This window comes from Kryptolebias marmoratus, linkage group LG19 (assembly GCF_001649575.2).
Source record: "Kryptolebias marmoratus isolate JLee-2015 linkage group LG19, ASM164957v2, whole genome shotgun sequence".
NCBI lineage: Eukaryota > Metazoa > Chordata > Actinopteri > Cyprinodontiformes > Rivulidae > Kryptolebias > Kryptolebias marmoratus.
Genome location: NC_051448.1, coordinates 5,107,197 through 5,128,976, shown reverse-complemented (window position 1 = coordinate 5,128,976; position 21,780 = coordinate 5,107,197). Strand labels below are relative to the sequence as shown.

The 21,780-nt window shown below is 38.7% G+C and overlaps 3 protein-coding genes across 4 annotated transcripts in view; 2 read left to right on the top strand and 1 right to left on the bottom strand.

Annotated features, from left to right (window-relative positions):
• The first annotated feature begins 102 nt into the window (after positions 1-102).
• Positions 103-3,488, top strand: emc7 (ER membrane protein complex subunit 7). The gene is made up of 5 exons (XM_017411789.3): positions 103-468; positions 1,222-1,341; positions 1,470-1,608; positions 1,926-2,006; positions 2,674-3,488. The coding sequence occupies exons 1-5, from the start codon at positions 233-235 to the stop codon at positions 2,821-2,823; spliced, it is 726 nt and encodes a 241-aa protein (XP_017267278.1). The 5' UTR covers positions 103-232; the 3' UTR covers positions 2,824-3,488.
• A 3,249-nt stretch (positions 3,489-6,737) lies between these two features.
• On the bottom strand, positions 6,738-20,507 carry chrm5b (cholinergic receptor, muscarinic 5b). Its single transcript, XM_017411858.3, has 3 exons — positions 20,391-20,507; positions 19,661-20,302; positions 6,738-9,187 (listed from the first exon to the last, which is right to left on the bottom strand). The coding sequence occupies exon 3, from the start codon at positions 9,129-9,131 to the stop codon at positions 7,602-7,604; it is 1,530 nt and encodes a 509-aa protein (XP_017267347.1). The 5' UTR covers positions 9,132-9,187; positions 19,661-20,302; positions 20,391-20,507; the 3' UTR covers positions 6,738-7,601.
• The window catches only part of aven (apoptosis, caspase activation inhibitor), a 32,581-nt gene continuing 20,509 nt past the window's right edge, over positions 9,709-21,780 (top strand). The window contains exons 1-2 of one of the 2 annotated variants that reach the window (XM_025005000.2): positions 9,709-9,963; positions 12,039-12,210. In XM_025005000.2, the coding sequence (XP_024860768.1) occupies positions 9,766-9,963; positions 12,039-12,210 (370 nt within the window). In that variant the 5' untranslated portion in view covers positions 9,709-9,765. The remainder of the gene's footprint in view (positions 9,964-12,038; positions 12,211-21,780) is intronic. The other variant, XM_017411860.3, reaches the window with a different exon arrangement.

Genomic DNA, 21,780 nt, shown 5'->3' with positions numbered 1-21,780 from the left:
AAAATGGAGTTTTTATCTTAAAATAATTAAGAACATGACTTTTTCAACTGAAGCTATACGCTTGTTGTTGTCGGTTTGAACAATAAAGTTTTTCTTTTTTGAAGTGACGTCATTTTCCGCAGAGACAGCTGATGCGGGAATCTTCCGCTTCTCCCCTAACCTGCCCTCGAGTACTTGTCAGTGGAAATCGTCTCTGAGGTCTTCATTTTTTAATTTAGCAAAGCCACGCAGTATGTTGCAGGGAGACGGTTTATCGCGATTGTGGCTTTTAATGCACGCCACGCTTGTCGTGGTTAGCTGCTTCACTGACACGGATTCGGGGCCTGGCGCGGGAGGCTCATCCACACAGCCGAACGGAGATCGGTTTAAAATCGAGGGAAGAGCTATAGTTCCCGGCATAAAAACGCAAGACTGGGTCTCCACGGCTAGGGTGTTGGTTGAGGGTGAAGAATACGTGGGGTTTTTAAGGTAAGACACAACTACACGTTCAGGCGACTGCTTGCTAGCTTCGTTTGCTAACTGTGTAGCATTAGCATTTTCGGCTAGCAGCTTTAACGACCCTGCTGCTAGTTACCGAACAACATGGCAGCTTCAAACTGTTCTGGTTCATTTACAGTCTCATAATTGTGGATGTTTGACATGTCACTAAAGCAATTTTTTAATCTATTAATTCAAATAATGCTGGGTGGTTTTGAACAACAAACATCCCGTGGCCTCCAGAGAGACGTGATTGTTTGCCATAGTAGTTTTTGTCCAAATTCATGGTGTTAAATGACTCTAAATGTAAATATTTATGACATAACAGCACAAGTGATAGCTTTGGTTTGCTTTTTTTTGCTGTGTAGATGTGCTAGTGGGAAATAACTTAGTTTATTCAGGAAATTGGTTGTGCTTTACTTGAATATTGATAGCTTTTGTGCCAGGTTTTACCTGTATTTTAAAGTAAAATGTTCTATTTTTATAGTCATATTGGTTTCTAGTCAAGATTGAGTTATGTTCTTAACTCACATTTTAATAAGTGAGCGTTCAAAGGCATTATTCATTGCAGTACGATGAAATTCAGCATCTCAAAGACTCAAAAATTACAATTAACTTAATATAAAACTTCTCTCAGAAGTTATAATTTTTTTTGTATTGGAGTTTATTAAGCTCCTGTACATGTACATGTTTTATTTATAAATAAGCAGCCCTAACCATAAATTTATCGGTGTTTTATTCCAGAACCGATGGAAGTTTTGCTGTGAATGATGTTCCCTCAGGATCATACGTGGTTGAAGTTGTTACCCCAACGTATAGATTTGAACCAGTGCGTGTTGATATCACTTCCAAGGGGAAAATGAGGTGAGATTTTTAAACGTTAGAAGCCAAAGAAGCACATTTCCGCTTCTGTTGCATTTGTTTTTGCCTTTTATATTACTTGACACTCCGTTTCAGTGCGAGTGTAACCCAGAATATCTGTGTTTTCACAGGGCACGTCTTGTGAACTACATCAAAACGTCAGAGGTGATTCGCCAGCCATACCCGCTTCAAATCAGGTCTACTGGTCCTCACAGCTACTTCATGAAGAGAGAAACATGGGGGTGGACAGACTTCCTCATGAACCCAATGGTAATAAATACATCAAGCCTGCTCAGTGTAATATGTGATTTGTGCAGTAAGTTAAATTAGATACAGTGTGAAGGTTAGTAGAATCATCACATTCAGGAAAAACAACCTGTTTTTCTCCTACATTTGATAAATTAAGATTGCAATTCAAGAATTTTTGTGTGGCATAATTCTGCACAAGAATGCATGTGAAGGAAATAGATTTTGTCATTCGAGTTGACATAAGAACATCTTTACTCTTTAGAAAGCAGGTTTTTGTTGTTATAGATGAATTAATTGTTCTTAAATTTCATTCTTAAATGTCTTTTCTGCTTCTGCAGGTTATGATGATGGTTTTACCCCTGCTGATCATTGTTTTGCTGCCTAAGGTGGTCAACACCAATGACCCAGAGATGAGAAAGGTAAGACGCACCTTTAAGTCTATTTTTTTTTTTTTTTTTTAATTGCACATAGGCACGGGCCGTTTGCCAGTTTTAAGGTATACCACAGGGGATATTTAGGTAGCTAAAAAATTGTAAATTCCATTTTTGTTTTTAAATAAAAGCGATTAAATTTGGTAATTGTAAGTTTTTGTTGTACAGTGAAACCTTGGTGTTTTTGCTCAAGGTTTTTGAGCGACCCATTCCTATTTGTACAGCTATAATAATCCATTTTTTAAAATGAATTAGGCATTTTTTGATATTTTTAATTACTTATTGTGATTGAGAAAGATCACAAATTAATTCTGAGATGAAATATTCAAAATAAAAAGGAACAATTGCCCTAGCTTTGATTTATTTTAGTTCATCTGCAGCTCACTGCCAGCTTTTTGGTCTTCAAAGCTACTTTTTGCCACTCTTATCGCTACGAAAGCTTTTTGTGGCTGTTTTTATTCACAGATGTTTGAACTGTTGCTACTTTTAGGTAATAATTTACCCGTTCTAGCAGTTTTGATGGCTTTTGCCACTTAAAACCTGCTGTTTGCCGCCTAAACTTTGAGCAAAAAGAACTGGTTTTGCTCATTTTAACGTGCCCTTTTTGCCCCCTGTGACACCGACACAGCTCTTGAATTCACTGTCGTCCTTGCAGGAGATGGAGCAGTCCATGAACATGCTGAACCCCAACCCCGAGCTTCCGGACGTCTCTGAGCTCATGACCAAGCTCTTCTCTGGGTCTAAGGGCTCCAGCAAGGCAGGCAGCAGCAGCAAGGGCAGCCGGCCAGCAGCCAAGAGGAGGTAGTACTTCACATGTCTGCTGAAATCAACCTGCTGTGTCAAAGCAAGACTTTTAAGTGTCATTTCGTTTTGCCCCCTCTCCTCTGGGTCTATTGTACAGATGTCTCTATCAATAAATGTTTTGAGCAAAACATTTTTTTTTCATACTGCACTGATTTAAAGAAAACAAATATCTGTAAAAGCTGTTATTCTTTATCTGCTCCATATATACTCCTGATGTGAAACAACTTTTTGTCAGTCTTTATTGCCCTAACCCTTCTCTGTGTGTTTCTCCACTGTTGCTAAAATCCTCTACCTGAAACAGAGCATATATACATATTAAGAGATTTTCTCCTTTGTTTTGGTCCATTTTGAAAACCCGACTGTGAATGAAAATAAGTTAAATTTTAAGATAAATTCTTATTTAAAACTCTATATAAATGACAAATGTATAGAACAGTTTTTATTTAACATCGCCCTGTTTGACCTTCTCATACTCTGACTTATTGTGGTGTACTGTATGGCTCTAATTCTCACATACTGTACAATATGTGCCTGAGGTGTATAAATTATATGACCGGCAGTTCAAAGAGTGAAAGAACTGTGCTTGGTTTTCAGATTTCTAAGGAGATTTGGTTTTACTTTAAACTACATGGAATATAAAGTCAAAATTAAAGTTATTAACAATAATATTGTGTTAAATATCCTTATTTCCTCACACGTAATTCCCAACACTGTCGTCTTTGCTGTTTTTTCTGAGGTTTAAACTGGTTTTCATCTTTTTTTATAAGCACGTTTATCAGGAAGGCCATTATTATGAATATGATGGGTGATAATATGGAAAAGTAAATAAATGGAGGGCTCTTTGTTGCCTTTAAGTTACTAGTTGTTGATATACTGCAGCTAAATGCTTAAATGTTTTGTTACAGCCATTAAGGTCTGGCCGGATGGATTCAGTCAATCTCGGTAGCTAAAGGTTGTTGTGTAGAAGTAAAAACTTCCTCGTTTCTTCAGCTTCAGAGTCGTGACCAGCAGTCATTGTTGACAACAGCGTTTCATGAGCAGGGAAGGTATTAAACCTCAAGGATTTACCAAATGGAATTTAATAAAAAAGCAGCGCATGAAATATAACATTGTTGAGGGTAAACTTTATTCCAGAAGGTAACTTTTGAGCCAACGAGAAGTCGTAAAAGTGAAATAGAGCTGAGCTGGCTTGTAATCAGATTCATCTCCTTGACACGAGAGCAAGGCCGTCCAAAACTCAGGGGGAGAAGTGCTCAGGGTTTCATCTTTTTAAAGCTACGAAGGAGAAGGGTTTTCTAGTTCCTGTTATCAAAAAGCAGCACATAAAGACGAAAATAATGTGTTTGTATATCTCTATGATTTATATCGTCGGCAGTAATGTTTGCTGCTCAGTTCTGGTCATGTAATACTTAAAGAAATCCTGGATTTTAATTTATTAATGTCATGGTCATTTGTTTACACAGAGAAACAGTTTATTGAACTTTAAGCAATGGTAAAATTGTGCTTTTTTAGAACTATTTTCAGCTGCTGATGTCGACCTTCAGCGGGTATTTATGCTGTAATACGACGGTGTCATCTCAGATGCCACTGCTTACGAACTAAAAACATTTTTAAGCAATTTTTTGTTCATGTCAGGACAACAATGTGGACTTCTGGAGCCAAGACAGCACAGATGCTTGGTGGTGGTTTTGTTCTTTCCATTCGGTGATGCAACAAACAACAGAGAGCCGGGGGACTCGTGTGTGGAGACTTGGGACCTGTGAAACCTCCACTCACCTCTGATTCTTAGCAACACTCATCCTACTGGCGTGTGAGCCGAGTGTTTTAATATTTCGTGTCTGTATTTTGGGTTGTAATGCTGCAGAGTTTGTGAATATTCCCTGGATTCAGCATCAAACTGGAGGATTTAAAAGTGCAGTACTATTCAACAGTGATGCTCAAACCTGTATACAAAGTCTCTTTTCCATAAAAAAGACTGAAGCAGAGATGGTAAATAATCTCATGTAGCAGCTTTAAATGCACACGCAGTATGTGGACAGATTAGGCTGAAACATAATAAAGATAAAAAGTGCAAAATGTAACTCAATCAGTTAAATATGCTCTCTGTGCTCTGTTTTAAAAGGTTAAAGTCAGTCGTTTGAATGCAGTAAATAAAGGGATACAGGAAAGCGAGATTAAATAAGGTTTGAAGGATATTCCCTGAGGCTTTTATGTTCTTGTAGTATATTAATTAAAAGTTTGTCATTAGAACAAAAAAGTGCTTCTATTTATTGAGAGTAGCATTAAAGGTTCATTGCAAATCAATTTACAGGTTACCTTGGAAATGTGAAAAGTTGCTCCTTATATTTAAATGACTGTGGACGTTTTCATTCGGCCTCGCAGTAAACCAGAGCTGGCCGTGTGATATGAACCTGTCCTCAGTCAACAGGAACACCTCAAACTATTTCTACGAACTGCTATCGGTGCAAACGTGCCAAAACCTAAATAAATGCAGGCTTAACGAGTTATGCACACGCAACTAATTCACTGTTTCCATGCCAACGCAGAGACTGAATACGCTTGTGCCGACAGAAGAAAGTGAGTGTGCACAAATATGTCAGACGTATCCGTTTACTAGCTGGTGTGTGTGGTGTTGGAGAGTTGATTAGTATCTCTTCAAAATTTAATAATTCATTTTAAATACATTGCAGAATTTCACACTTTATTAATCTCCAATTTTAAAAAAAACATAGCTAACAGTACAAAATAATGAAATATTTTCTGTCTGTATTAAAAACTAAGCTGGCTGTGATGTATCAAATATATCACAAATTGTTTAGTGGCACAAATAAAAACTAAATATTATAATAGTTCACAGCTAAACGGGTAAATGTGGTTGTAATATCCTTTTAAAGGAGACTGAAATTGCTAGTTTATATGTATTAATCCTCATAGCTGCAAATTACAGGGTACTACAGAACAATTATTGATCTAATTTTAAATTAAGTGAGCAACGGATGTATCTGCTAATTGTAATGATTATAGTGATAATGGAGAGAATGTAGATAAAATTGTGAGTATAATGGCTCACTCTATCAATATTTCTGAGCCTAAAATGGTCACGTGTAATTATGTAAAATACAAAAACTGATTTTTATCTGTGAGCATCTTTTCATAATAAAGCCAGAAACTCTGCTTTGATTCGGTTTTTCAGAGTAAAGTAAAACCACAGAAAGCACAGAGAACTTTATTGTCCACCCAGTCATTTACAGCAGCATAGTCACTGTTACTAACGAAGCTGTCAAAATAAAGCTCCTGGACTGATCAAACACGAGTACAAAGCAGTGCACAAGACAAATCAATGCAGTGTCAGCAAAAATCAGAGCACAAACATTGTAAACAGGATATTTACTGCAATATAAAATCATAAGACAGCAGTACAGCAAGCAGCATTAGCATCAAATGATTAATTTTAGACTCATGTAATGACAGTCAGAATGTGCAACTGAACAGAAGAAATGAACAAAGAGTTTTAATGTTTCACTGTGATCCCTTTTGTTTGTATTACTGCAGGTTCTAGTGTGTCCAGATGTATCAATATGTGCGTGAGAGGCAGAGGTATAAAAAAAATCCTTAAATTAGCTTTCTTTAAAACACAAACTTAACTCATGAAAAGTTGGGGCGTTGTGTAAAATGTAAATATAAACAGCATGAAATTATATGCATTAACTCATGTTGTTTTTAACATAGAAAACATTGTACTGTTTTTTGTAATAATATTCTTCAATGGAAAATTGGTAAGAATTTGAACAAAAATCTCAAATCAAAGGTCAAAGGTCAAGGCTGGATGTTGGTGATCAGGTTCTGGTTCTGTCCTGCTCAGGAACACTTCCACAGATCGTCGTCTGTAAACACAGTTCACCGTGCCGTCCACAAATGCTGCTTAAAGCTCTATCAGGCAGAGAAGAAGCCAGATGTGAACACCATCCAGAAACGCTGCCGTCTTCTCTGGACCAAAGAGGAGAACTGATCCGAGGTCAGACGGACCAAAATTTGAAACAGTTTTGGAAACCAGAGACGCTGCATCCTCTGTACTAAAGAGGAGAACCTTTGATATGTTTACTGAATAAAATATGGGTTTCTGGATTTGTAAATTCTTAGATTCTATTTTTATTTACATTTTAAGCAACATCTCAACTTTTTCAGAACTGGGGTTGTAGTTTTGCAGCGAACTAAGAATGATTTTGCATCTTCTACATCCAACTCAACAAGGAAATAAATTATTAAATGATGTTTATGAAGGGATACAACAATACAGCAATAAAACTATTTGAACATTTTTATGGCTATGTCAGTTTTATATTACGGTAAAAGAGCAATCCTGTAATTCCTGATGGACTGTTACAAATGAAAAGTAACACATTAAAACAAAGTTTCCAGTATTTTTTTGTTTGTTTGTTTTTTTAACAAAGTATTTTTAGTAAAAGTAAAATTTGGCACCTACATTAACCACAATACAATTACAGATGTTTCAGATAGAGATTTTTGGTGACTTCACACCTAACAAACACGTTAAAAATCAGAGGCATGTCCGTTAGAAAGAACAGATTTTGAACTTTCAGGTGTGCAAGAATGCACTGAGTGATTTTCTAATTTTTAAGTATCACAAACAGCTATTTAGTCACTTCTGCTAAACTCTGCTCATTTTCCACCAACATGTATTTTGACACAAAGCCACATGCAGCACATCATGCCAAAGATAAAATCTAACAAATATGAACCGATTCCCACACCAAGCCATCAATTCACTTTTGTGTTGACATTTGGATTCTGCCCACCCCAGTACAGTTTGTCCTCTCCTCTCCTCCTCTTCCTCCAGCGGCAGAGCAGAAGCATGCGGAAAGTCTTCTGGAAGGTCTTGTTGCAGAGAGCGTAGCACATGGGGTTGATGGTGCTGTTGACGTAGCACAGCCAGTAGCCCAGGTGCCAGAGAGACATGGGGATGCAGTCCGCGCAGAAAGTGGAGATGAGCACCATGATGTTGTACGGCGTCCACGTGAGGATGAAGGCCAGGAGGATGGCGCTGAGGGTCTGTGCTGCTTTTTTCTCTTTCACGAGCACCATCCTCTTTCTCTTGGTGATCTGGTTCTTCAGGGCGGGGTCTAAAGGTTTGGAGGTGGAGGAGGAGGGGGTGTTTTTGGCGAGCTGCTCTGGGTCAGGAGGGCACGGTGTTGGACTTGTTGAGTTGCCGTTCTTGCCCTTTGAGCCAGGTTTGAACTTATAAGAGATGCACTTTTTGTGGTTCTTCTTTTGAGGAGTAGAAAAGTACTGCTCCTCTGTATAGTCTGGCACCTGCCCATTCTTATTGCTTTGTCCAGTATGTTGCTCTTTGAATGATCCTTCTGGGGTCTCTGTGGAACCATGATGCTCCTCTTCCTCTGATGATGAATAGCTGTTAAAAGAAGTGACCTGGTCTGCTTTTGCCCATGCTTCGTCTGACCTTATGGTAGTTTTAGTGGCATTACTTTGATTAGACGAGGACCAGGAGGCCTGACTCTGGTCTCTTCGCTCTCTGGTGAAACGAAAACAAGAATGAATGATGGTCTTCTGTGGTTTAGCTCCCTCTGGAACCTTTTCTGCTGTCAGTCCCTGCAGCTCTGCGAGATCTTTTGTCCGTCTTTGCGTCTCCTTGTAGATCCTGCAGTAGAGAATGGTCATTACCGACACGGGTATGTAGAAAGCAGCGATGGCTGTTCCAAATGTGATCACAGGCTCGGTTAAAAACTGGATTTGGCATTGGTCCAGAGGCACTGTTCTTTCTCCTACAAAGTACTGCCAGCACAGAATGGGTGGTGCCCAGAGGACAAAAGACACCAGCCAAGCCAGTCCAATCATGATGGCAGCTCTCTTTGGAGTCCTCTTTGCCCTGTAAGTCAGAGGTCTTGTAATGGAGAAGTATCTGTCAAAGCTGATGACAAGTAAATTCATAACTGAAGCATTGCTGGCCACATAATCGACTGCGAGCCAGAGATCGCATGCAATGTTCCCCAAAGACCAGTAGCCCATCAATATATAAGTAGTGTACAGGTTCATGGACAGTACTCCTATGATGAGGTCAGCAAAGGCCAAACTTAGCAGGTAGTAGTTGTTTACAGTCTTAAGCTGGCTGTTTACTTTGAAGGATAACATCACCAAGACGTTTCCAACTATAGTTATCAAGCTGACGATGGCAGACATCGTGGCGATGGTTATGACCTCCCAAAGGCTATGAGGGTGCAAAAGGCTATGAGGATGTGAAGAATTGCCAGAGGTGCTGTTTTGGAGCTCCATTATCTTGTCTTGTCTTTTAGTGTTACGGATGAAAAAATGCAGACTGAGCTGCCAGCCTAAAACAAGAAAGAGGAAAATAGTGAGATATAATGTTATAATGTTTTTTTAATTAATTCTTCGTCATAATTTCTATCAAATTGATAAGATAATAATGCAGTGTCACAATGAAACAATTGACTGGTTTTTTTTGTTTGTTTGCCTTAACACTTCCATTTTTAGTAAAACTAACTTTCCAAACTTTAATTTATTTTGCACATTACTTTACAGTTCAAGTTAATTATGCGAATAAACAAACAAAATATAAATAAATAAACGATAGTTTGTTTTACCATATTTTGACATGTGCATTTTCCTGCTTAGTTTTATATTTTATTTAATTTGCATTTATTTTCCATAAAATTATTTTTATCAAACATTTTACTACTGTACTTAAAAACACACCATATTAAAGTGGAAAAAAATATGTATTATTTAGATTTTTTAACTTTAAAATGTATGTCTGTAATGATAGATATGCTCATGTTGTCGCACGCTAGGCCAGGGAACTATGAATCTATTCGTGGGACACTATTCGATGTAACACCCGCGCACCTCGATTAGCAGTGTCACACGCTAAACCGTCCCCTCTCCGTTAATGTTCTCAACAGTCATGGAGGGTAGAATTAACCGAGGCAGGGGAGGCAGCTGGAAGAGAGGCGGCCGGGGTGGAAACGATGCCGATGGTGAGCACAGAGGCCGGGGGAGAGGAGGTCACCACCGCGGCCGGGGCAGACGAGACCACCACCGGGGTCGGGGACGCGGTGGAGGTTCCCACGCGGACTTCCCTCAACGGGTGAGATAGCGTTCCACCGACGACTCTGTTACTTCGCTGCGCCAAACTTCACTATAAATCTGGAAATATTTAGGTTGTTTTTGTCAGTGCGCAAAAAATCTCACTACAAGACATTATTAGAAGTCTAAACAAGTTGTCACCTTTAATTCGGCCTTACTAGCAAACGCTGAATGGGAAGTTTACCTGTTAATTATGAACTTGGTTTGGTAAATAGTATTGCAAAAAATAAAAATTTAGGTAATTTTCAGAATAAAGCAAAACGGGTGCAAAATCTGGGTATTTGAAATGACACTAGAGGCTTCAGTTTTATTTCCACAATGATCAGTCAGCTGATGCTCCCGACAGAATTGGAGAAACAATAGGGGCTCCTTCCTTGATTGCAATCATAGAAATAACTTTTGGTACATAGGGGCTCCTTGATTGCAATCATGAAAATCTTCCTGGTGCATCCATACCTACCCTGTGGTCTTTGATGACATGGCTGCAAAAAAAAAACCTGCACCCTTTTGTCTGACTTTTACAAAATCACACAAAACATAAAAGCCACAGTTTAAATTGACTCACATTTCACATTTCCATGGCATCATAATGAAAATGTTTCTTAAGATAAGCTTGAGGAAACATATGAGTCAGACAAATTTAATGAGTCCAGTTTTGGCACTACCCGTCTAACTTTTTTTGTGTCATACAGCAGGGCATGTCACTTTGTTAAGCTCGATCTTATACAGTCATGACTGAAAACAAAGACAGAAACATATCTTGAATACTCTTGGTGATAACATACTATTTATAATCTTCATCAGAATCTACACAGAAATATAAATTCTCTCCTCCTGCTTTCATAGTATATTATTCTGACAGTCTCTCGTCATTTATTAACCTTTATTTAAACAGACAAATCCTGGTTTAAAGTGATCACAGATCTCATTTTCAAGGGAAGTCTAAAGCAGCTGAAACATGAATGTTTTTGAGCTGGACTTTGGATTAATCCGTCATTTTACAAAAGTGACATTAGGGGGATGATGGACCAGGACCAAAACATAAATAATCCTTTTTTAACACCTCAGAAGAGTGCAAAAACATTTCAATAAAGTGACCAATTAACTTAACTGGTCACTTTTTTTTTAGTGATCATTCTTAAATGAGAATTTTCTGCACAAACTAAAACGATCGTGGCATACACAACACTAACCACAAATGTCCAGGTAACAAAACACCAATTCTTCTTAATGATTTTTGAAATGATTTTAATCTCTCAACTCAAATAAAGATCTTTGCTCATACTGACTGCTGACTATGATCCATTTTTTTTTTGTTAAAATGCTTTAAAAATTTTTTTTTTTAATGCATTCCTTTTTTTATTAAAAAAAAACATACAACAGCAAAATAACCATTTTGCATACTGGAATAAAAATTATAAATTTTTGCATATAGCATTGTTTATGTCTGATGGATGCAGGCATAAAGTGTCTTTCTAATCCTCAAGATTGTTTTAAAATTTCAAAGGTTAAATGTGAAAAGATTAATGCAAAACATTAACAACTCGGGGCTCGTTTAAGCTTTCAAGTATTCCGCTGTATTGTTTAGCACTTTGCTTTTTAATTATCTAATAAAATGGCTTAGAAAGGGGGAAAAAATGGGTAAGTGTTTTATTATTGACTTTTGAACAAAATGGCTATAACTCAGCCAATCCTACAGACAATGATCTAAACTTTGGTGTGGTTGTAGCTGAGAGTCATTCCCAACACACACCAAGCATAAACTGTTTAGACAAGATCTGTTTTTAAAACTTTGCCATTATTTGTGTCTATCAGCAAAATATCTCATGAACCAATCAATTTTTTTACAATTCTGGATCAAAATGGTTTTAATTCCGTCCCTTCTGATTATAAGACTGTCTCTATTTAAAACTGTAGCATAAAAAGTTACAGGCAATATGCATTTCTTTCAGGAAAGCTTTAATTTACTGTATGTCAAAGTATTTAATTATCTTTAGATCAGAGTAGTGATGTTTCATTACGTTTTTTTTTAAATATCATCTTACATTTTGCACCCTCCTCTTTGTTCTCCTTTAGTACCAAGATGAAGGAGACAAGGTTGAGGATGAAGATGACAGAATGGAGGTGTTCTCCAGGAGGAAGTTGGAGTCGAACTGGGACCGTTACGAGGAGGCGGAGCGGGCAGAGGAAGATGCCGACACCCCGGCTCAGAGAGGAACGGACTACCATGTGCTGCTGGAGTCAGCAGGTAAGACACCAGCAGGATCCTGGTTGGGCCTCCTCAGTGTTTGCTGCCGTCCTTCCTGTTTGTGTCGGCTGTCGTGGAAATATGCTGCGTCAGAGACTCTGATGAATCATCATGTGTTCAGCTCGTCTCCGTGTTCGAATTAGTTATGCTGTCTTAAGAAACTTTATTTGTGTCGTGTGAACACTATTCTCAGTCTCTAATGGTGTTATTATTTTTGTGCTGACTCATTCAGTTTCATCAGCTGTAGTCCTTTCTGCTTCTTCAGAATGTGTTCATGAATGTTGAGTCAGGATACGCACTACTGTTTTACTCTTTTTACTTAATTTCATACATTTTTTGCAATCAAGTAAAAATCTCCTTCAACATATTTGGATTATTTTTGGCTTATGTTCTTTTTCGCTCTCTTTGAAGTTTAAGCTACTGTTTTGCAGACTTTAGCTTTACCATGCGTCTTGCTACTTTAACTACAATTTTAATATTAGCATTTGTTTAGCTAATTGTAGCTTTTAGTTACTGTTCTGCTTTTAGTTCTTAGCTTGAGTTCTGCTGCTTTCAGCTACTGTTCTGCTTGTTTCGACTTTACGAACTCAGTTTTAGCTTTTTCAGCTAATTTCAGTGAAGTCACGCAGCATTCACGCTGCGTTTTTTGCAAAAAAAATAGAGATTTTTTTTAGTTTTGGATGGGTTTTTATTTACCAGCCACAGAATGTGAAAGACAGAGGAGCTCCTCCTTTTTGAAGTTGACTGACTTCAGAAAGGAAATACTATTTTTGTGTATTTTGCAACATTATTAATAAAAGTAATGGCAGATCACCTCCCTAATCAGCCGATAAGATTCACTTCGCAGCTTCTCTTTTTTGTTCTTTAGCGATATCCTGACTATTTCTGGTCTGAGTGCTGCGATGCTGACCTTAAACCTCTGCCTACACTCATGCTTTCACGGCGTATTTGCTTCTCATTTTCATGGACTCTATTTGTGTCATCCTTTCTGACATTTGGCAGTTTGAAGCCTGAAAGCGCTTTCATGCTGTCAGTCGGGATCTTTACTGTTTTTGTCAGTTTTACCAGAAGTACCGATGACCCACCTTCTGTGAAATCTGGACTACAGGGACCTGGAGGAGCTGTGATTGGTTAGCTTGGATTGTTTGTGTATTCCCTGTGGCATGTGTCAGCTTATGAGAGTGTTGATGGAGAGGGCATGAAACAAGTCTGTAGTCAATCCTTTTTTCCTTAATGCTGGTTGATTTATTTTGCTGCAAAGCTCTTTTCAGTCATATCTTCCAGTGAGATGAAATATTAAAACCCCTATTTGAAGTGGATACTAAATGTGGATCTGAAGGACTGATTTTTGTGGCTCCAAGAAAAAACTGGTGTTATTGTCAGATTTTCTAGGCATACTGAAATTTAGCAATCCTACATGATGACGTCTTTAATTTCAGGAATCTAGCTGTTGTCACAGTCTCAGGTTTGTTATTGTATCCAAATACATGACTTTGCACATTATTAGGATTAAAAAATAGCAAATAAAGATATACTGCATGCATCCAGGTTAGGTCTGCACATGCAAAAACAAAAATCAGGATTTAGTCTTGTAGGATGGGTGTTGCCTCTGTGACATTAACAACTTGGCCCAATTTTAGCCATTCAGATTGCCTTTGTAAAAAAAAAAAAGATTAGTCTTCAAACCATAGTGTCAAAAATGAGCATGACCAACATGACATCACTGTTTGGTACACTGCAATAAATGGAATAAGGTTAACAGGTTTTTCCAGAATGAGGCTGTTCTGTCCTTGTTTTACACTTTAGTTCATTTCTTTTATTTTATTCACAGTAAAACCCTTCTGATGGTATGTTCAGATTTTATGTGATTTGACAAATTGTTGAGCCTTGAGTTTGAGCACAGGTGGGCAAGATGTTTGTTCTGCAATTGTCATTGGTGTTTTAAAGTCAGATAATAACATTTTTTCAATCCCAAACCTAAAATAGTTGGGATTGTAGGTATAATACAAATAAAAAATCAAAACAAAAAACAATTTAGTTTGTTTTATTTTACTGAGGACAGTATAAACTCATAGACTACAGATTTGATGTTTTGTGAATTTCATGTCTGCTGGATTCCTAAATATATATTTGTTTTTCAAGGATTAATAAATCAATATTCCCCCATTCACCAGATTATCAACCCAATCAGAATACGCTCGCCTTTGGCCAGATGAAAGGTTGAAGTTGGTTAAAATAAAACAGTCAGTACAGCTTTTATTATAGAAGACTGATGCTGTGATATTTATGGAGGAACCATAATTACCATCTCTGGTAGGAAAATTGACATTTAATGATAGCAATGATAGCTGTAAGGGTGCAGGTGTATTTTTGGCGGAAGTCATGAAACCGTTAACTCAAGTTGAGTGTTCAAGCATTAAATATCTATATATAATACTTTTTTATTTTTCCTCTCACAGCATCAGAAAGTGAGTTTTGCAGTGTCATGATGTCACACACTTTCCTTTTGTCGTAGCGTAAATGCCGAAGGTGTTCCTGTGAGTTGTTTGACTTCTGTCCCTTGTCTCAGTGTTTTGCCCACATTGCCGGATTAGTCATGCCACGTACATCAAGAGGCTGCCGATCTCTAGAGGATGGTTAATTATATGTGGGCGGTAATGCTTTTACAAGTTCCTTTTTTTTTCTTCTTTTTTCCCCTGGCCAATTAAGGTAGCTATGAAATCAGGAATTCACAGAAGTATGCCTTTTCCCTCTTGACTAAAGCTGGGACAGATCACTTCCTGTGGAGAGTCCACCGCCTTCATTATCTTTACTTTCAAAAAAAAGCTAACGTTTAACAAAACTGGACGGAGCGTACAGGTTAAAGTAGTGAATACTCGTGTATTTCAGTAGAGAAATGGCCTTCAGCAGTGTTTCTCAGCCTTTTGTAATGTGTCTTGCAAGTCTTATGAAATTCCAGCTCCAAGGGCAGAGAGGTTGAGAGCAGAAGTTTACCTCCAGCGGTGGTGAAGGCGTTGGAACAGAGTGTAATTATAGGCGGGTATTTGCAACGTTTTAGTCAACTTCATACAATATTTTCTCCTTGGCTGCACAGCACTGTGTCAGAATGTGCAGGATGAGAGATACCAATATTCTGTTTGTCACAACAGGACATTTTATCAGATTATGTAATGAAACTGTTGTACAAAAATGTATCGAAGTGGGTTTTATTTTATTTTCCCTCCTACGACATTTAGAAGATTTTGAGCTTCTTGGCTGAACGTCTATTTAATAATTCTTAGAATTTATTTAGTTTGTTATTTTTAAGCTTTACAGAGCCTACAGATCATTGGAAAGGACCACTATGGGTGGGTTTTAGTTCTTGTTTTTTGGTGGCTAGAAAAGAGATCATAAGATATCAGAAGGTCCAGTGAAAACGTCTTAAAATAACTTTTGAAGCAGGTGTGTAAAAATCGCAGAGACTTGAGAACTGTCAGCTCTTTTTTCTGGTTTTGTTCAACATATTTGCAGCACAGTTTTGGGGCAGGTGTGTGTTGAAAATGTTGATCTGTGTGTCAGTGAAGTTAGAAAAAATGCATCCTAAAACTGTATTTAAAAAAACTGAACTAAACAGGAGGTTTTTCAGATCCTTGTTGATTTTTAAAAGATTTAAAAGTGCTGTTTCTGGAAAATGATTGGACCAAAAGCCACATAGTTTGTTTAGCCATTAGTTTTATTCAGTACCTCTAATTTTACCCCATTTTAAAGGTCTAGTAAAAAATATTATTTGTGTAATTTAAAACCTTCACATTTATTTTACCTGAATGCAGCTTTTTTAGATGTTGTTGGAAAAACTGATCACTGGGATCTCATTTGTATTCATGATAATTTATATCGTTCTGTTTCTTACATTGAGCTCTAAATGCTTTTGTTGCTGCAATGATTCACTTTTTCCCTCAAAGATCCTAAAACATTCACTTAATTTCTGCATGGATGCATCCACAGGCACAAGCTTAGACCTTTAACCCTGCATTTCTTAAAAAAACAAAACAAATTACTTTTTTGGTAATCCTCAGGGTTGAAGGGGTCAGGGCTTTTTTGCCCAGGGCTAGGGTTAGGGTTTCCATCTGGTTGAAGGGGTAAGGGCATTTTGGCTCAGGGCTAGGGTTAGGGTCTCCTCAGGGTTGAAGGGGTAAGGGCATTTCGGCTCAGGACTAGGGTTAGGGTTTCCGCCTGGTTGAAGGGGTTAAGGCCTTTTCGGCTCAGGGCTAGGGTTAGGGTTTCCGCCTGGTTGAAGGGGTTAAGGGCCTTTTGGCTCAGGGCTAGGGTTAGGGTTTCCACCTGGTTGAAGGGGTTAAGGCCTTTTTGCCCAGGGCTAGGGATAGGGTCTCCTCAGGGTTGAAGTGGTTAGGGCCTACTGGCCCAGGACTAGGGTTACGGTCTCCTCAGGGTTGAAGGGGTTAGGGCCTTTTGACCCTGGGCTAGGGTTAGGGTCTCCTCTGGGTTGAAGGGTTTAGGGCCTTTTGGCCCAGGGCTAGGGTTAGGGTCTCCTCAGGGTTGAAGGGGTAGGGGCCTTTTGGCCCAGGGCTAGGGTTAGGGTCTCCTTAGGGTTGAAGGGGTTAGGGCCTTTTTACCCAGGGCTAGGGTTAGGGTCTCCTTAGGGTTGAAGGGGTTAGGACCTTTTGACCCTGGGCTAGGGTTACCATTTTGGTCAAACCTTGAAAATAATGTTCTACATGATCTTATGTAATATTATCAGATGTCATGTTTTGACTAACTCACAGCTACAACCACCGCAGAGTTTAGCGCATTATATTATAGCCGTTTTGATGTTTGCTAACGTCAGTTGACTGTGGCGGCCATCTTGTATCTGGTTAGGGCATCAGTCGTACATCCACTGATTTATTTTCAATAAATAAGTTTCAATAAAAACTGTCCAGTGGTTCACAAGATATTTTGCTAATAGAGTTAGCAGAAAGAGAGTTGAGTCCAAATAATTAATGGGAAATCTTTCAACAAAGTTTTCACTCAGTCTGTTGTGTTGGTGATCAGTCTCAACTACTACCACAGCGAATCTTTGGTCAATACCTGTAAGACTGACTGAATTTTTTAAGGTCAGTTGCGTTGGTAGCCATCTTTAATCATGTCTGGTCCAAAGGTTAAACAGTTGTAGATGTACATCCAGTGATTGCTTTCCGAAAGTTTCATTAAACTTCATCCAATTATCATGAGTTGTTTTGGAAACAGACAGACGTTGGTAAAAACATCGTCTGCCTTTGGCTGTCGGCAGCAGGCAGTAAAATGTTGAGGATCTGCAGTTCCAGTCTTTGTGTTTGCCCAACCACTATTTAAAGCACCATTTTTTCCTGCCTTTTCAGTTTGAAATGAAAATGATGTAAATCGCTGTTGCTTTGAATTGAAAAGTCATGTTGAATTCTTTTCTGTGGCCTCATAGAAGGCCATTATGGATCTCCAGGCTGTCAGCACGCATCTATTGATGATTAAGTTTTATTTCAGCTTTTAAAAGGCTGGGAAGCAGAAAATGTTTTTTTCCTACCTGTGGGTTTCAGTCTGAGGCAACTTTTCAAGAATAAAACCTTGGTGCTTTTGTTGCTCAACATTTCCGAGGGCCAGTGATTTTTTTTTTTTTTTTTTAAAGCCGCTTTTGTGCAGAAATATTTTCATCACCTTGCAAAAGCCTCAGGGATTTAATTGCTGCCTATCGCTTGGGATCTTTGAGTCTTTTCATCGTTGTTGTTGGTTTTCTGTCAGAGTTTTTGCATTGCTGGGGGTTGATTGTGCTGTTGCAGAAAGCACATGTTGTTCAGTTCCATTATTATGAACCCATGAAGGGTCTGTAAGAAGGGAGGGGGAAATTGCTGCCCAGTTATTTTGATAGTAACACAGTCATCTACCTGTACACATTAACACGAGGATCAATCCTCCTCCCCCACAAACGTACTTTAACAGGCTGCTAATGGGCACCTATCAAGGCTCAATCATAATGAAACAAAAGCAAATCACATTATAGCTTCACTGATTGAGCTAACCGGATTGAAGAACGCAAGGGCGTTTTCCTAACTGAGATGAATTGTCCTAATCATGCTGGTAATTAAGATTTTCCAGTCTGGTTATTGATACTTGATTAGCCATGTAGGACTGAAGTCAAGGCAGAGGAATGAGGCCAATCATGTGCTGCCAGGATGGCAAAAATAGGGGAACAAAGCGTTACAGGTGCTCGCTTTGTTTCTCTGCAACCGGTGATTGAGGTGAAGACGGTGGGAGATGATGGTGAGCTAAATAAAGCTGCAGGTGGACCACCTGACAGCGTCCCACGGAACAACTGGTCTGCTTCTATCCTGAGCCGTTTAGGAGCCAAAATAGGCCAAGATTGTTTTCACTGTTGGTCATCTTTATGTAGGAAATGATGAAAACTAGTTAGAAATACTAAGTTATAGTTGATGTTTTCAGATCCCTTTTTATTTACGTCAAATGTAGCAAATCCTCAAGTTTTAGAAGCTGTATCTAAATGTTTGATTTGTTAGTTAGGTGGTTATCAGAATACAGGCTTCAGCTCCCAGTTTTAATGATAACTTAATTTATTCATTACCAATAATATTTCTGTTTATATCTACTCTTAATATGTGTCTAAACCCTTGAAAGATGTAAGAAAATAATCAGTTTCCTAGCGCTGAAAAGAAATGTCTCCATATTGTATGTTCTTAGACTTAAACTTCCTGTGTAAAATATATTCATTGTGGTGTAGAAGATGTTTGTTTTTTATTTTTAAGAAAAGTAAGTCAATTATTTTTTTTCTTACAAGTAATTTTTAAAGCAATTATGTTAAAAATTTTTAGGTTCTTAGATGGGACCATTTTTTTCCTTTTCTTGGGGCCTTTGTGTCATCAAATTTAGGTTTCCGTTGTTTTAGATTAGTGCCATTACTGAGAATATAAGTTGAAAATGAATTTTGTTCATTGCTAATTATTAGGAAACATGTTTTTCTTGTATATGTAATAGTTTTTGCATTCATATTTTAGATTTTCTTTTTCCTTATGTCTAAAACTTGTTTTGCCTTTTAGTGAATAAATGCAATACATAAGAAATCTCAAGATTTCTTAACCCTCCCATCCACCCACTCATTTTTATTTTTATTAATTTGTCTTTGGGGGTCTCAAATTAAATATGTGCAGTGTTCCCTGACGTAAAATTTAGGCGGATTTAAGCAGAACAGCTCAGTTTTGGAACCACACGGAAGCTGTGGCGACAGCTGATGAAGCCCAGCACTTCCCTCATGATTCATTAATGGAGCAACTCCGGCTGCTTTTGTTATTCTGCAATCAAAATAATGTTCATAGTGGAATTTATGTTGTTATTTCACTGAGCTGTGTGTTGTTTCTTTTGGCTGCGGCTCCCATGAATTGTTTAATTCCCTGCCATTACAGACACTTCAAACAGAATACATACTCACCCTGTGTGGCTCTGACAAAACACAACGCTCCAGAGCTAAATGGGCATTTGACCAAATGTGTTGCAGTTTTATTTTGCTGCCTCCTCCTCCTGTTTGGCAGAGGATCGCTCAGCCTCTCCTCCCAGCTCTGCAACTCTTCTTTGCTTCCCTCTCAAACTGTTTGCCTCACACCTTCCCTCGCCGGCTGTCCCCTCCCCTGTTCCCTCTCGTCGACTTTTCCCCCCGCGCGCGCTCTCTTCTCTCCAACGAGGTGAAAAACACACTTGTCAAATACAGGTAGGTCATCACACCATCGCTCATCCTCATCAGTTGCTAAGAACGAGGCACTTCGATGCAAACAAATTAGTCGGCGGTTGTCGTCGTGCAGTTCCCTTCAGCTTCTCCACGATCTGGCTTTTCCCTGAGACGCCGAGGCAAGCATAACAGCTGTTTAAAGTCTGTGCGATAAAGCAGTGGATGTGCGCTGACGCTGCTGTTCGGACCTTTTCACAGAACTGTGAATTACCGAGAAGAGCCCCTCGTTCTCAGTAGCAAAGATCAGCTGGAAGTTCACTGAAGATGAACTCTCCCGCTCTGTTTTCTTTTGACAAATCGTAGAAACCTGCAGGAATTCTTCGCCTCTGTAAAGTTTGATCAACTCCACTTGAAAGAAAAGAAAGGGAAAGCTTTGTTAATCCTCAAGGCTGCTCAGAATAAATCACTTTTCTGTCATCTGGCAGGCTTTACTCACTGCTCCTGTTGACACAGCCGCTTGGGTACGTGATGCACAAACATCCTCACCGACGTGCCGATTCACCCACAGAGCGATATTAGAAGAAATTCCCTCATAGATGGAAGTCTCATGCCGCATCAGACCCCCGAGCTACATGTAAAAGAAGAGGTGGAGGAGTAGGATGAAGCAGAGGAGGGAGGAGCTGGAGGAGGAGCTGACGTGGGCGTCAGTCGTGCTTCAGGAGCAGCGACAGCACAGCAGACCTGTATGTCCTCATCGGAAAGGAGAAATGTTGTCTCTTTACTCACATAGCGACATGGTTGGTTTATTCCAGCTGGTGTCACTCTCCAAGCTCTTTCACAGTGGGCACGTCAACTTTTGAAGCTCTTATGGGAGATCTGAAATGTTTCCAAACTGCCTTCGGTTCACCAGACAGACTCAACTCTTTGCGTCAGCCTCAATTCGAATTAAAGGCCTGGAACGATGCATGTCGCCCGCGGCCTTTCATGCCAGAGTTTTAGACTGAGATCATCGTGTTGAAAAATAACCGACTTGTAGCTGATTTGGGCAAACCTTGAAAGTAACATTATGCACAAGCTCATGCGATCTGTTAGCGCTTGGAGTATGAGCTGTGAATGACTCTCAGCTACTACCATAATAAATGTTAGCACAATATCTGTAAAACTCACAGATGTATAGCTTTTTCTGTGCAGGGTGAGGTGGATTGTCTGTGGAAATCATATTGAATTGGGTTGACTCCAAAATCAGTTGTAGTTGTGTGCGTGTATTTATTTATGTGTTTGTTTGTGAAAGCTTCTGTTTAAGGAAGCAACATTTGAAGAGGATGATTATGCAGACTTCTTCAGTTGACATGGCAATGAGTTGCTGTGAGAAGCACACAAGGCTTTTGCCAGCAGTAGTTTATTTTTTTTTCTGTGTAAATGTTTTTAATGCTAAAAGAAGACAGAATCATAATCAGTGCCAAGCCATGTTGTTCTTGACTTCCTGGAGGAACACTGAATCTCTTACGAAGTGGAGTTATTCATGATATGCTGCAAAAAACAGTTAGGAGGGATTTTTTAATTATTGTTTGTTGCATTTATATATCTTATTTGACTCTTCAACCCTAAAAATATAATGTTTCAGTGAAACCTGATCACATGTATGAGAATATTGCAGATTATGTATCAAAGTAGACCTTATAAGTCTCATTTCATCTGATGGAAAAAGCAATTTTTTTAATACCAGAACAGGTGATTTGGTTCAAATTTTTAGTCTGTGTTGCAGCAACAAGAATAGCTGTGCATGGATTGGTGAATTACAGGTTCCTGTCTGTTTATGTGGAAGTGTCTAGTTTGCATCCTGTTTGTACAGGTTTACAAAAGATTTATTTAGCTTTTCTTTGCTA